This window comes from Juglans microcarpa x Juglans regia, chromosome 8D (assembly GCF_004785595.1).
Source record: "Juglans microcarpa x Juglans regia isolate MS1-56 chromosome 8D, Jm3101_v1.0, whole genome shotgun sequence".
NCBI classification, from domain to species: domain Eukaryota; kingdom Viridiplantae; phylum Streptophyta; class Magnoliopsida; order Fagales; family Juglandaceae; genus Juglans; species Juglans microcarpa x Juglans regia.
In genome coordinates, this window is record NC_054608.1 from 15,886,260 (window position 1) to 15,901,901 (window position 15,642).

At 38.9% G+C, this 15,642-nt stretch overlaps 1 protein-coding gene and 1 long non-coding RNA gene across 2 annotated transcripts in view; one reads left to right on the top strand and one right to left on the bottom strand.

The window, feature by feature from the left end:
* The window catches only part of LOC121242521 (17.9 kDa class II heat shock protein-like), a 27,435-nt gene extending 14,086 nt beyond the window's left edge, over positions 1–13,349 (bottom strand). The window contains exon 1 of the mRNA XM_041140384.1: positions 13,227–13,349. Within this exon, the coding sequence (XP_040996318.1) occupies positions 13,227–13,245 (19 nt within the window). The 5' untranslated portion in view covers positions 13,246–13,349. The remainder of the gene's footprint in view (positions 1–13,226) is intronic.
* LOC121242524 overlaps positions 13,284–15,642 on the top strand; it is a 20,323-nt gene continuing 17,964 nt past the window's right edge. Inside the window, exon 1 of the long non-coding RNA XR_005935916.1 lies at positions 13,284–13,387. This is a non-coding gene — a long non-coding RNA (uncharacterized LOC121242524). The remainder of the gene's footprint in view (positions 13,388–15,642) is intronic.

Below are 15,642 nucleotides of genomic sequence, written 5' to 3' on the forward strand. Positions count from 1 at the left end.
AGGATCAAGAGAAGACCACTTTCACTTGTCCTTATAACACTTTTGCATAAAGGTGCATGCCTTTTGGCCTTTGCAATGCACCAGCCACTTTCCAAAGATGTATGATGTCCATCTTCTCGGACATGGTGGAAAAAATTTTATAGTCTTTATGTATGACTTCTCAATTTTTGGTCACTCTTTTTATAATTGTTTATCTAATTTATCTTTAATTTTGCAGAGATGTAAGGAGACAAATCTTGTTTTAAATTTGAAAAAATGCCACTTCATGGTCGAGGAGGGAATAGTGTTTGACCACAGCATTTCCTTCAAGGGAATTGAGGTCAACCTTGCAAAGATAGAAGTTATAGACAAACTCCCACCACCAACAAATGTGAAGGCCGTGAGAAGTGTCTGGGTCACATTGGATTCTATTGTTGGTTTATTAAGGATTTTTCTCAAATTACTAAACCTCTTTGCAATCTGTTGATTATAGATACCTAGTTTGAGTTTTCTGATGAATGCTTGCATGTTTTTGACGCATTGAAAAAGAAATTACTTTCAGCACCTATCATTGTATCACCGGATTGGAATTTACCTTTTGAATTAATGTGTAATGCTAATGATTATGCTATAGGGGCTGTTTTGGGACAGAGAGAAGATAAAAAATTTTCATGTTATTTATTATGCAAGTCAGACTTTAACAGAAGCTCAACTTAATTATGTTACTACTGAAAAAGAATTGTTAGCGATTGTATTTACCTTTGACAAATTTCATTCTTATTTGACAGGATCAAAGGTGGTTGTCCACACCTATCACTCAGCTCTTAAATACTTGCTATTGAAGAGGGATGCCAAACCAAGACTGTTAAGATGGATTTTGCTATTACAAGAGTTCCATTTGAAAATAAAAGATAAGAAAAGTACCGAGAATGTAGTGGCAGACCAGTTATCTTGTCTTGAGCTTAAAGAGACGGCTGGTGAAGAGAAATTCCCAATTAATGAGACCTTCCCGGACGTGCAACTAATCGCTATACAAATCATTCCATGGTATCCTGACATGGTAAATTATTTAGTGTCTAGAATTCTACCGGTCGAGATGACATATCAACAAAAGAAGAAGTTCTTCTCCGACTTGAAATATTATTTTTGGGAGAAACATTTTCTATACCAGTATTGCACGGACCAGATTATCAGGAGATGTGTGCCCGAGGAGAAGATGGAGAGTATACTCAGACACTTCAACTCATTGGAAATGGGCGGCCACTTTGGTGGAGTAAAAACTGTAGCGAAAGTTTTACAATGCTGCTTTTATTGACCGACTATTTTTAAAGACTCTTTTAATTTTGTTAATTTATGTGATTATTATCGAAGGGTTGGGAACATTTCTAGGAAACATGTGATACCTTTAAACAATATGTTAGTGATTGAATTATTTGATGTGTGAGGTATAGCTTTCATGGGTCCTTTTCCATCCTTATATTCTAATAAATTTGTTTTGGTGGCTGTATATTATGTCTCCAAATGAGTGAAAGCGGTCGCCTTGTAGGCCAATGATGCGAGGGTAGTAATTAATTTCTTACGAAAGAACATTTTTTTCTGATTCGACACTCCGAGGGCCATAACCAAGTGTTGGTTAGACCACCTCAACAATTTCCATAGCAAGAGAAGAATCTAACACTTGAAGATATGATTATACAGTACATGCAAAAGAGTGATATAGTGATCCAAAACAACTCAGCTTCAATCCGCAATCTTGAAGCACAAATCGGTCAACTCTCAAACATGCTTACCGAGAGGAAAGTAAGGACTTTACCAAGCAACACTGTGACCAATCCGAAAGAACATGTCAAAGCCATAACATTGAGAAGTGGACAGACATATGACCAGCCACAGATAGTAAATACCGAGCAAGATGCAGAAGCTGCAGAAAATGTGTAGTCCGAGAAGAAAGAAATCGAGTACGAGATGAAACAAGCAGAACGGGATGCGATCGACAATTAAGCTAAAAAGACTAAAGAGAATAAAGGGGTTGCAAAACCCAAGAAATCCTGTGAGTCTCTATCTGAAACTTATTCTCCTACAATTTATGATTCACCAATTCATTTTTTACAAAAAATAAGAAAAAATAAGATTGATAAGTAGTTCTCTAAATTTCTGAGTATATCTAAGCAAGTGCATACTAATTCACGATCCCATGCACTATAGGAAATTCATATTTTGATAAAGTTTTATGTGACTTAGGGGCAAGTATTAATCTAATGCCTTTCTCTGTTTTCAAGAAACTAGATTTTGGAGAAGCAAAGCCTACCACCATCTCTCTACAGTTGGTGGACAGATCTATTAAATACTAGAGTGGACTCATTGAGGACGTACTAGTGAAAGTTGATAGGTTCATCTTCCTGGCTGACTTCATTGTGCTCGATATGGAGGAGGGCAAGGAGCAGGTCACTTTTGATGTATTTAAGTCTATGAAATTCCCCTTTGAGATACATTCTTATTTTCAAATAAGCGACCAAGACGTAGTCATGGCCGACGAGACTTATGGAGCTGAATTTCCAAAGCTACCACTTAAGTAACCACCCAAACTTGAACTCAAACTGCTTCCATCAAATTTAAGGAACAAAGAGGCCAGGGAGCTCTCCAAGGAGTACACAGCTGCACCTTCAAGTGAATATTCAATTGGAAGACCAGAGAAAAAAAAAATCAATGGAGCATCTCTTACCTTCTCTCATTCTTTGCTTTAGTTTTTCTTCCTTTTTCCTATTAAGGACAATGTGATATTTAAGTTTTGGGGGAAAGGATATTATTTTATTTATTTAAAATAATAATAATAATAACAACAACAACAACAATAGCAGCAGCAGTATGGTTTGATGAATAAAAAGCCTATGATAAAAATATAATTGAAATTGATTATAAGTTTTAGGAAAAATTGTCATTGCTTAAGGCTAGTTGTTAATTCTTTACTTGATCTTACTTAAATTGATATTTTCTATGTTCAATAAATGATTCTTACAATCATTAATCGTTTTGCATACCTAGAGAGATTTTATGTGAATTTTATGAATTTGTGTGGTCTCAACTTACTCTAAAACTTATTTGATTACACTCGAGGATAAATCCTAGACAGAATATTACTAGGGAAATGATTAAGGCATTTCTTTAGGCCGTTTGAGCCTTTCAAGCTTACCTATTTATTATCGTTATTTCTAGTCACCCCTTTGAGCTTTATTGAATTACATTTTGGTCTTATATTTTTATTTCTTGTAAACCTCATATTCCCTATCCTATTTGAGCTTAAACACTTATTTTCTTACCTTTCAAAAGAACTAAGTATACACAAAGTCACAGACTCACAAGAACATAAAAGGCAAGAGAAGTAAAAGGTCTAAGAGTAAAATTAATTATAGCGATATTATTAAAATCATAAGTTTGGGGTGTGTGAAAAGTCAACTCGTATACTCTGTGGCCAACAAGAAAAGGCCGACGAGAGTCATCCACAAAGGCAGTTAAAAAAGTATGGAATACTTCAATGAAAAAAAAGCAGAAAAGAAAAGAAAATGTCTGACCTGCCGAATAGAGGGGTAAAGAGAGAGATACTTGAAAGTACAACAATGTTTAGAGATTCACAAGAATTGAGAAGAGATGTTTGTATTAGAAGGGAGAATGCTCTATTTTTTTGTTGGTGTTCAAACTTAAGTTCTCTTGCTTTGTTTGAATTCTACCTTTTCTTTGTAGCCCTCACATTAGCCTGACATTATAAGAGACCTATTGATCCCTGGTGATAGTTTATGTTCTGCATTAGTGGATAGTGATTTGAAAATCAAGATTATGCAGTGTTTAGAGATCTATTATTTATTTACTTGTTTGCATAAAACTATCCGGGAAGCTAATGATGAAGTGAGAATGATGTGTATGCATGAATATGAGGATGGATAATGTGCTGGAATTGAGTTTTGAATTAACTTTTGGACTTGATTGATCTTCAATGATTATTTTGAATTATAAACTTTAGCCCATCTTTGGGGCTATAAATTGAATCAAACCAATACTTGTTTTAATTATCTTTCTTTTCTTCTTTGCTCAAGGGTGAGCAAAGTTTAGGTTTGGGAGTATTTGATAAGTGTAATTTTTATATAATTTTTACTACTCTTTTATCTATGAAAAGTGTCAGTTTTCCTTTAATTCTACTGATTTTATTTTATTTCTATATATTTTTCTTTATTTTCTTAGATTTTAGGGAATTAGAAAATTTAGTGCCAAAGGAGACTTACGACTTACCCCCCAGTAGTGCAAAAGAATAATTGGTACAAAAGAAGAGACCGTAGAGCCAGACCGATGAGAGGCGACGAAATCTGAAAAGGCAAGAAGACTTACCGCTCAGTAGGCGAATAATCTTTCCTCTCGGTAGGCGAGAAGACTTGGCGACAAGGCTCTAGGGGGTTAGATCGGGCAACCAATCTAAACGACCAACTTAAAAGACCAACCTAAATGACATTGTGGTCAACAACTAGTGAAGGCGAGTAGGCTTACCGCTCAGTAGGTTGGTGAGAGGGTTCTATCATCTCGATCGAGAGTCTTTCCTCTTGGTAGGCGATGAGACCAGTTATATTCAATGCACAAGGCATCTACCTGGTGGGACCCTTCCGAGTTCCGCAATCAATCTGCTGGCTGACCACCAAATCTGCCCAAACTTCATAAATCAAGCCGCTTATTGCTGACTCTTCCATTTTAGATAATTCCGTTATTCTTGGGATAATTTCTTTTATGTTAATATTTATTTTTAGAAACTATTTTCCAGAACTTTAGGCTAGATTGTAGCTGCATTTATCTTGTTTTCGGATTGGAGTTTTGACATCTATTTAATCTCGTATTGTGGGATGAATAGAAGAGGGCAGTCTGAGTTTTAGATTTTAATACTCCAGAGTTTATCATTTAAGTTTCTTTCAAGGAGGTGGATCTGGAGAGCAGAGGCGAGAGCCGCATGCTTCATCAACAGACTCCAACGAAAAACAATAGTTTTATTCTTGGTCTTTTCAATTTCATTATAAACTAATTTTATTTTCTAGAGGTTTGACATAGTCTAGCTTTGAATACACAATTTATCTTCTGAGTTATTTTATTTTCAATATTTCTATAATTGAGTGTTTATTCCTTGTTCTTAATACTTGCAATTTTCTAACTAATTATTGTTCGATCTATCGAATCGCAATGAGACCGAGATGTGATTTGTGATTAAAGCTCTATGATTAAATACCAATAGTTGAGCAAAAGTGGAGATACTTTACCGCTATAAGTGTGATTTTCAAGAAAAATCTTAAAAACTTAATGAGTCTCCATTTAGTTAAATTTACATAGAGAGCTAGAGTTACTAGTTGGAGATACTTTTGGTATTATTCGATAGAAAATATTGAATAGTTAAGAGATGTTTATCATCAACTTTGAATAATTGGAATTCTATAACGAGGTAGAATAAATTATGTGGGATTTGTTAAGTGATATTAAATGCTCTAGATCTATTCTTATTATATTTAAAATTTTAATTTTAATGCTATTTTCTTCAGTTGAATTTAGATAATCTATTCTTCAAATTTCGGTTTTTCAAATAGTAATTAATTTAGTAAATTTCAATACTCAATAGCATAATTATTCCTTGTGGGTTCGACATCCGTTTTCTTTAAAACACTTTACTACTTGTTACGATTTTGTGCACTTATAGCTATTTTCAGCACAATACAATTCAACTTTTTTAAATCCTAAAATAAAAATTATATTATAAAATTATATTTTAACAATATTTTATTCAACTTTCAACAAAATATCTCATCTCATCTCATTTGAACTGCGTAACCAAACGAGGCCAAAGTAATGGCAGTCGCTTTGTCGAAGCAAGAACAAGCTTGCATTGATATGGTCCTCGCTTGGGTTAAGGAGAATGAGGACGCCATTTGGACTGAGTTTCTTTTAACCCCAACCAACATCGACCAATTTTTGGTTATAACAACTGACTGCTCAGTTGTGAGTGGTTGTTTATTTCTTACAAAGGCGGTAGCTTCTCCCAAGAAGAGGCCCGCCTCTACTCCACAAAAGAAAGCAAGTAAATGTTCCTGCTCGACAGGCGTAGCCTCTCAGGAAGAAGATGATCCCCTCCCCCAAGGGAGCCTTGCGGCCTCCACGCTACCTTTAGCCCAAAGTGGCGCCAGTGCGGGTAGAAAGGCTTCTGCCCGTGTCGAGGAATGCCTCTCATTGACCCTGCCTTCCACTATAAGATAGTTGTCGGCACGTGGGGCTTCCTTTGGTCTTGACGACTTTATGGGTCACTGCCTTCCACTGCCTTCAACTTTAACCTCCTTACTCTAGAATTCAATCCAACGAACTCGCCCTCCTTCGAGCCTCCCACGATCCCCTCACCCGACTCTGCACAGGACGGAAAGGAAGGAGATGTTGATATCCATGCTGCCTTCTCTTTGGGTTTCTCCATTTCGAAGCCCCCAAGAATTACTTCATCAGTGGTTGATGAGGTAGTGGGTCGGGAGGAGGAATAGCTAGCCCACTGCCCCCCTTTGGGTGAGGGGAGAGGGAACCCACTCCAAGCTCTCTCAGAGACTCTGCAACTGACTTGGATGCGAGCAGGGAACGGGTTTCTATCCCTTCTACTTTTAATTCATCCTTTGGGAGATGATTGGGGGGAGGGGGGGGTTCCCTTCTACTTTTAATTCATCCTTTAGGGGATGATTTTTTTTTTTTTTTTTGGAGGGGAGGGGGGCTTTCCCTTTAGAGGAAGACGCTCCCGCCAAGGAGGGTGGAGGTGAGGAGAGGCATGTTCTCCCCTAATCTGTTATGGTGGAACCTGTTCGGAACTCTGAGGTGTTTGGTCTTGCGCTTGGGGCAAGTACTCTTTTGTTCCTATCATGTCGTTCCTATCATGCCTAAAAGAGGAGGTCCGGTCAAGGCGCATGTTTACCTTTTTGGCAAAGAGGGAGTTTGAGAAGTGGAAATCTGAGAGGTCGAGTTGAAGATCCTCCTCGAGCAAGTCAATCATTATGCCCACTCACTGGAGGGTGACATGGATATTCTCCGTGAGGAGGCATCTAGCCTTCAATGTGAGCTCATGTGAGCGTGAGAGGCTAACGTCCTAAACGGTTTTGAGCTAACACTAATGAGGGCAGAGAGGGATTCTGCTAACGCCCAATTGTTTGGTCTTCAGGAGGAACTGGTGTAACACCCCACTTAATTAACCATTAGATTAACCCTTAAGCATTCTAGATTAGACTTTTTACTTCGGGTTATTACTTATATTAAGGTTGATAGTGAGGTTAACCTTAATCTCGGCACTTAGTACCATTAAGCTAAAGATTAGAGAAGCAAGCCCATTAGTGAATTTAGTGAGGCCTTTAGGACCTTAGAGCATTCATGGGCCTAGTCCAAGAAGCCTTGAAACCAAGCCCATAGGGAATTCAAGACTTGGTAGCTAGTCTTGGCCCAAACTTAAGGAAGGCATAAGGCCTTCGGGCCAAACTTGGTGTAGAAAGGACCCATGGCCCAATTAGGCCAAGTCAAACATTTTCAAGCCCATATTAGTGGATCTTGAGATTTCATTTCAACCCTAAAATCTTGAAATGAGGCCCCTCTCATTCAAGCCCAAGAGCCCATAAGCCATGACCCACACACTTGGCCCTTTTTAAGCACACAAAGCCCAAAACCATGTTTGGATTTATTTCACTATTCAACTTGAAAGCCCAATACACCATACCATTGGTTTCCTTAAACCCAAATCATACACTAAGTACCCAAATTAAATTTTGAAAGTTGGCTAAGACCAATAACCATCATACTTGTTGTTAGTGAACTTTAAGCCATGCCTTGAAACTTAATTTCATTTAATCTTTGTTTAACCTTCTAATTCAAATTTTTCTTGATTGATTTTTTCATTTCATCATACTTTGACCTTATTAATACCTAAGCTAAATTTCCCCACATGTCATTAAGGAAAATGATATATCGAACCCCAAACTTTGCATCAATCGGCTATGTATATTGTCCTTTGAATGCTTGGATTGTTTTGCCCTTAGGTCTAGTATTTTTGGGCTTGACCTCATGGGTAATATGGTCCTTAAACACCTCATGAGACCCCTTCAAACCCAGTTTGAACCTTGGACAAAATTGGTTACATAAACCAATTTAATTGACCAAACCAATTGCACCTTAGTCTAGTTTGAGTGGGAACCAGTTGGGTTGGAATTTAACCAACGATCTGTCCTAGTTGAGCCACCACCCCATGCCATCTCCTTCACCGCCCAATCCCCAAGAGGTCCCATGACCATCATGAAGAAATGGACTCGTTTTTCCGACCCAAAACCATCATAAACTGAAGTCCAAAATCTGCCAAATAAAACCACCTGAACCCGCCGATTTACAGGGGTGGTTTGAGTGACTTTATCATCTGAATCATACCCCAAGACCTGGACACCTCTACAGGACCAATATAGCTACAGTGAGGAGGAATTTATGGTGGTTTTAAGCTACTATTCCCCCTGTACAAAGTGACATAAGCCATGGAAAGCAAGCTGAAAATTTTCTAGACTGGTGCACCACCCACTTCACCCAATTACCAAGCATCCAAGCCAATGTCTCCTCCCCACTTGAACCCCTTATAAATACCTCCCCCACTTCCTCATTTCCTCCACACCTCAGCTGCAAGCTTCCTTGAGTCTTGAGAGCACTTCTCCACCTATGAGATCGAAAGAGTGAAACCGAGCAAATTTTGATAAGTTCTTGAGTATTCTTAAGCAAGGCTGTTTTGAGTGCTTGTAAGGCCACGAAATTTGTAATTTTTCTTGCTCTTGATCTTAGTTAACATTTCAAGTTTTGTTTCCAAGTGTTACGAAATTTGGTTGAGTTTTGAGAAGTTTATCATGCTTAGTTCAAAACCAGGTCATTAAAGGGTTGTTTAAAAGATTAAATGATTTTAAGTGGAAATTTAGTTTTCGCATGTCTTAAGCATTAAGCTTAGCATGCGGTCTCCTTCTGTGGTGTAGACGATAACGTCGATCCGGGTCAATGGGAAACTATCTTCCTGGCATGCTTTGTTCAAGTCAGTGAAATCTACACACATTCTCTACTTACCATTTGCTTTCTTGACTAGGACAACATTGGACAACCATTAAGGATAGTGGGCTTCTCTTATGAACCATGTGGCAAAGAGGCGATTTACTTCTTTAGCTATGGCCGCATACTTCTCTATGCAAAATGATTGTCTTTTTTGGCAGACCTTTCTGCATGTGGGGTTGACGCACAGTCTATGCTCAATGACTACATCGTCAATCCCAGGCATGTATTTGTGACTCCATGCAAACACATCCCTATGCTCGATTAGTAATTACTTCAAGGCCTCTCGGATGTTTGGCGGAGTAGTGTCTCCACCCGTGTTGTTGTGCTAAGCTTCCCGGGTACAACATTACTAACTCCAATGGCTTGTTTACCTCTTTGCCTGCTGTAAGTTATGCTCATCTTGTGCCTCCACGCCCTGGTCAAGAAGAATTGGGGGTGGGGGCAGTGATTTGTTTTGAGCCTGGTTTTCAGCTGTGCGAACATCGGATCCCCCCTTCTTTTAGCTCCAGTACATAATATTGTCGGGCTAGGGCCTATTCGTCTCACACTTCCCCTACTCCAGCCTCCGACGGGAACTTCATCTTGAGGTGGTGGGTGGAAGTAATCGCCTTGAGGCTATTTAGGATCGGTCGCCCAAATATGGCATTGTAAGATGATGGGACCTTGACCACCAAAGAGTTAGTCATTGTGGTGGTCGTGCATGTCCCTTCCCTCACCTTGACAGGCAAGGTTATGGTGCCCACTGGCTAGATTGTGTCGCCAAAGAATCCCTTCAAAGGGGTGGGTGAAGGTCGCAACTTACCGACGTCTATGCTGATTCTGGCAAAAGCCTCCCAAAATAAGATATCTGCGGAGCTTTTGTTATCCACCAGAATTCGCCTAGTAGTATAGTTGGCGACCAAGAGGGTCACTACCAATGCATCGTCATACTAGAATTCACAACCTTCTACCCCGAAAGAGATTGTTGTTGTATTACTGCAACACGAATGCTTAGACGGCCTATCCATCACATAGATTTCTTCATATCTCACCCTGCGGGTGTGTGCTCTTCTACTTGAGGCAAAAGTTCCACCTCTTGCAAACCCGCCAGCTATAGTGTAGATTTCTCCCAGAGGTGGGTAGTCACGATTGTTATCCTAGCAGCGAGGGGGTCGCGACCACCTTCATTTGCTGGCCATCGCATTTCCAGACTATTGCTTCGTCGAGGATTGAGACCTTTCTCTAACCGCCACCTCAGCTTTTTGTGTTTAGTGAGCATCCTCTCAGGCTCTCCAGTACAACCAATTTAGATACCCTATTTTTCATTATGGTGCAATCTTCTATCCAATTAGTATCTGTCTAATGATACTGGCAAAAAAGGTGTCCTAATCTGGCCTAGCTTGGTTCTCTTTTTATGAAACCTTCTTTCTCTTGTACGTTCACGTTCCTGTGGACAAGATTGGTAGCCTAGCCGCGTGGGTGCACCTGTCTGTCATGACTTCTCTCTTGAATGCTTGAGCTAGCATCTTCTTATCCCCACTTCTACTCTTGTTGTCCGACTTTATCTATCTTTTCCTTGGCTTAATGAAAGCTTGCAGGGGTCCTTTGCATTGACGAAATCGTCGGCTTTGTCCATAAATTCTCTCAAAGTTGATGGGCTCTTTCTCGCCAACTCGGCCATGAATGGACTTCTAGGCCACACGACTCCCAACAGCCGCCAAGGTAATTTTTTCGCCTTGGTTGTCGGTAGTCAATCTCTCCTTGTTGAACAGGTGAGGTAAGAGTTTAGGCTTTCTTCCCCTCTCTGCTCAATGTTCAAGCTCAAGCATAGACTGTGTTAGGAATTACTTGACTAATTTTTTAAAACTGTCAATTGAGCCAAGTCGCAGTGATCCAAACCAGTCTCTTGCCATACCTTTTAACGTTAATGGGAAGGTTCGACAGCCTATTTCTCTGAGAAAATTATGGAGAGTCGTGTGTGCTTTAAAATTTTCTAGATGATTGACTGGATCTCGAGATCCGTCATACAACGTTTGTCACTCTGACACTTTGTGCTTCTCCTTCTACCTGCTCATTATGGCTTGGTAGTGTAGCCTCCGCTGAGTTCAACGTTACAACGTTTCAACTCTTTATTCTCTCGTCGTAAGTTTTCCATTGCTTCCATAATCTTCCTTAATTTCTCCTCAATTCTTGCAAGTTGTACCTCCATATCTGTGGGTGTCGCGTCAGGATTGCAAGTTGCTTGAGAGCGCATGGTGGTTGGCATGTGGAAATCACATTAGAGTCCGATGAGAAACTAAAATGATACCTTCAATATCCCACAAACAGCGCCACTGTTAAGGACGTGTTTCACGATCTACCAAAATTGTCTCTACCTGCAACAAATAGAGATGGTGGCCAAGTGTGCCTAAAGCATCTTGAATGTCTAAGTCAGTGATACATAGAATGAGTTACCATTAAGATTCTGATTTAATAAGTTGTTTCCTGCACTCACCACCTTCTTACAATATATATATATATATAGGTGCAATAGATTATTGATAAATACTAATGATGATTATCCCGTTTGTCACCTTATTCATTTGACATGATACTCGTCTTAGAGATGTAGGGTTTATGCAAGTTCCTTGCATTAACTATCCGTTCTGTTACACTTGGCAGTTACCAAATAGAGTCATATTGGCCTCTTAGACCTCCTCAACCCCATTCTCACTATCCGTTGGGCTTGGCCACTAGACCCGTTCATTATGAAGGAGTATAAAGGTTACTCAACTAAAATCAAATGCTCTCTATAATTTTTTTTTTTTTATTACAATTTTCAAGATTTGCGATTGCTTGTGCTTCCTGAAAAGTCAGTCTTCTAAAAAACTTATTATAGCTTGAATTTGTGCACGCGTGTGTATATACACATATATATATATATATATATATATACACACATGCTTATATACATGGCTTATATATAGCTTAAATAATATAATTTAATTTAAAAGATAAATTTTAAAATTTACATTTTACATTTTACAAATCAAGTCATTTGAATAACGTAAATAGTTTACTCTAGACATTGATTTGAAAATATGATAATTTATATATATATATATATGTATAATGCAATGAACATAATTGTTATATGTAATTTAGTTTAGTCTTACGAGCTAACATGGCGGTCCCACCTTGCAAGGCTTATTGAAGCACGGTTGTTTCAAATGAAATTTTTGTCCATCAGATCATAAAGTACTTTCACATTATACTCTAATTCTTATTCGGTTACTTCATATAAAAAAGTACTAACTTCACACTCAAGAAGATGGTGAAAAATTAGTGCAATTAATGCTTGACACCGAACCATTTCATAGAAGCAGTTGAACAATCACATGAACCAATAAACAGAGCAGGCCAAGAAAGATCAAGAAAGATGAAGATATTGATATCTGAATGAACTTAGTTGTTGGCATTGCCAAGAAAAAGAGTAAAACCAATAGAAAGATCAAGAGAACCAATAAAATGTGATATCAATATCATAGTTTATATCACATTTTTCATTGGTAAGTACAGTTTTCTTAACACAAACCGAAGGCACAATGACAGGAAATCCTACGAATGATAAAAGACAAAATCCACTTGCATGCAATGACAGAACAGACGAAAGACAAAACACTCGATTGTTTCCATCGAGTCACCCATCACCAACCACTGCGCTTATGCAATCTTAACCTCAATTGTCTTGGGCTTCTTGGGTTCTGGAGGAGCAAGCTTCTTCACAGTCACAGTCAGTACACCGTCCTGGCAAACCGCAGAGATAGCATCTCTGTTGGCATTCTCAGGCAGCACAAACTTCCTCATGAACTTGCCTACCCTCCTCTCCATCCTCACATACTTGGCTCCCTCTTTCTCCTCCTCCCGTTTCCTCTCACCGCTTATCACGAGCACATTGTCCTCCTCTACCTGGACCTTGATATCCCCGGACTTGAGCCCCGGCATGTCTATGATGAAGACGTAGGAGCTTGGGTACTCCTTGACATCGGCGCGAGTGGCGGCCATGGCCTTGGCGTCGCGCATGTAGGTGCGTGTAGGAGCGTTGAAGGACGACTTGTCGGTGTCATGGGCCAGGTCCATCACCTGCTGCAGGGTGGAGAACAGTGGAGCATCCACACCCATGATTCTGAAATCCATTTCTCTCTTCTAAGTTGGCTGGTTTCGTCACTGACACACGAAATGCTAGACAAGTTTTTGTATAACTTTTGAAATGGAATCGAACGAACTTCTCTGAGAAAGACGGTCTGGTGCTTCCGGTGATTTATAGTGTTGGGGCGATGTAGAAAAGGGGAAAGTTCTAGAGGGACATTGAAGGCTCCAGGAGGTTCCGTCGTTTGAAGTCACGGTTCGATTCCAGAATGACGTGGAAAGTTTTATTTTTGTTCGAATTCTTTCCTTTGCAGGATTTATGACCGGAGAGAAATGTTATAAGTAATCTTTATACAGTACAATTTATTATTTTTATTTAAACATACCTATTTAAATATTAAGATAAAAAAATAAAAATAATAGATCAGTGGAGATGATTGATATAAGACTTTCATCTAAGATTTTTCTTAAGAGTATAATGTACAATTTCTTAAAAAGACTATACTGTATATTAATGTTGCTCAAGATCTCATGCGGCGTCATTCAATCATAAAATTGATCAATATGACAAAGTTATAATTCTTTTTTATTATTTTATATTTTCATTTTAATTAAAATTATATAAAATTGAAATATTTTTTAACAACTTGGCATAATTATATTGATTAATTGAAAATTAATTATAAAATAGTTCTAAAATATAATCGACTTACAACTCTTTTATAATTTTATAAAAATAAATAAATGGCAGTTGTGTAAAATTAAAATTTACTTTGATCCCACATTAGAGAAATATTTGAAATGATAATTATTAAAATAATTATTTTTCTTTCAGGTCAAGTATCTATCTTTCCCATACTTCCACCTAGCGGCAGATCTAGACATTGATCTTTGGAAGACCAATTATTATTAAAATATTAAAAAAATTTATATATTGTTTTTAAGATGTATGTTGTAATATATAATGCAAAAATATCATAAACATAATTTGAAGTATAAAAAATATTAACAGGATATCTATCAATTAGAGATTAAAAAATTATGTATTCAGGTATTGTTGGCGCACGATCCAGAAACACATCATTACATTAATTGTGAAAATGGTATCGATCCATTAAGTGGCCTTTTCACATTGTAGAACTCTCCTATATTTCTTAAGGGTTCTATCCGCACTATACGGTGCAGGGTGGCTCTCTCCCCGTCCTCCACCTCAAACTAAGGCCCACTTTAATGATGGACTACAGTCTACTAGATTTAAAAATTATTTCGGAATCTAAAAGTAATCAATAAACACATTTTGGGACTCAAAATATAAATTTAAATTTATAAATATGACTATAATTTAAAAACTATGTAAATTTTTTAGTGCATATTTTATGTAAATTGTAGTGTAGTAGGGTAGCCATTTTATAGATTGCCTTCACAATATAAGTCTCACACTTAAGTAATGTGAGACTCTTATATTGTCTTGGCAATCTATAAAGGAGCCACCCTACTACTTTACAACTTACACAAAATATTAAATAAAAGTTCTATTTAATACATATTACTATATTTATATATAGTACAAATAATATATATTTATAAATATTTATAGTATAAATATATGTATAATAAATATTATAGTACGGGCACGGTTAGGCTCTCTCCGCCCCCCACCCCCGTTACAGAGCCCAGTGTCAAAACCCCAAGTTTAATGGCCCACGACCAAGCTGCCAATTATGTCATGACGAGCCTTAACAAGCCTATGGCTCATGCTTTGACACTATCATTGACAAGGCTTGACAACCCTCAGCCCATGCCTCGACACTGCCGCTTACAAGTCGCGACAGCCCCATGGGCCAAGAATCAACATTGTCGCTGACATGCCTCGACAGCCCCACAGCCGTGCCACAGGCATGCCATAGCCCCAACCATAACATACCCAGGACAGCACCGAAGGCGGCCCCTGGCATGGCATGCCCATGACAAACTCGTAGGCATGCCATGGCACGCCCAAGGCAGGCCAGCACGCAGCAGCCCAGTCAGGGCAGCCAGCGAGGTCAGTGGCTGCCCAGGCTAGTAGAAGCATGCCTAGTGCACAACAGGCAAGTTAGTAGCAGCCCAGCGCACAGCAGCAACCTTACAGGCCTAACAGTCATGCCAACAGGCAGCCCTAGCCCCCAGGCCATGCATGGGCCATGCCACCCAGTGCCCAGGCCCATGCCTAGGCCATGCTAGCAGTCATGCCAAGGAAAGAGGCTTCTTGGGAAGATTATGATGAGATGGTATGGAGATTTCCAAATTTGATCCTTGAGAGTAAGGATGTGCTTGAAGGGAGGGGGAATGTTAAAGCCCCAAGTTTAGTGGCCTAAGACTAAGTTGCCAACCATGCCATGACAAGCATTGACATGCTCATGGCTCATGGCTCATGCCTAGACAATGTCACTGACAAGGCTTGACAGC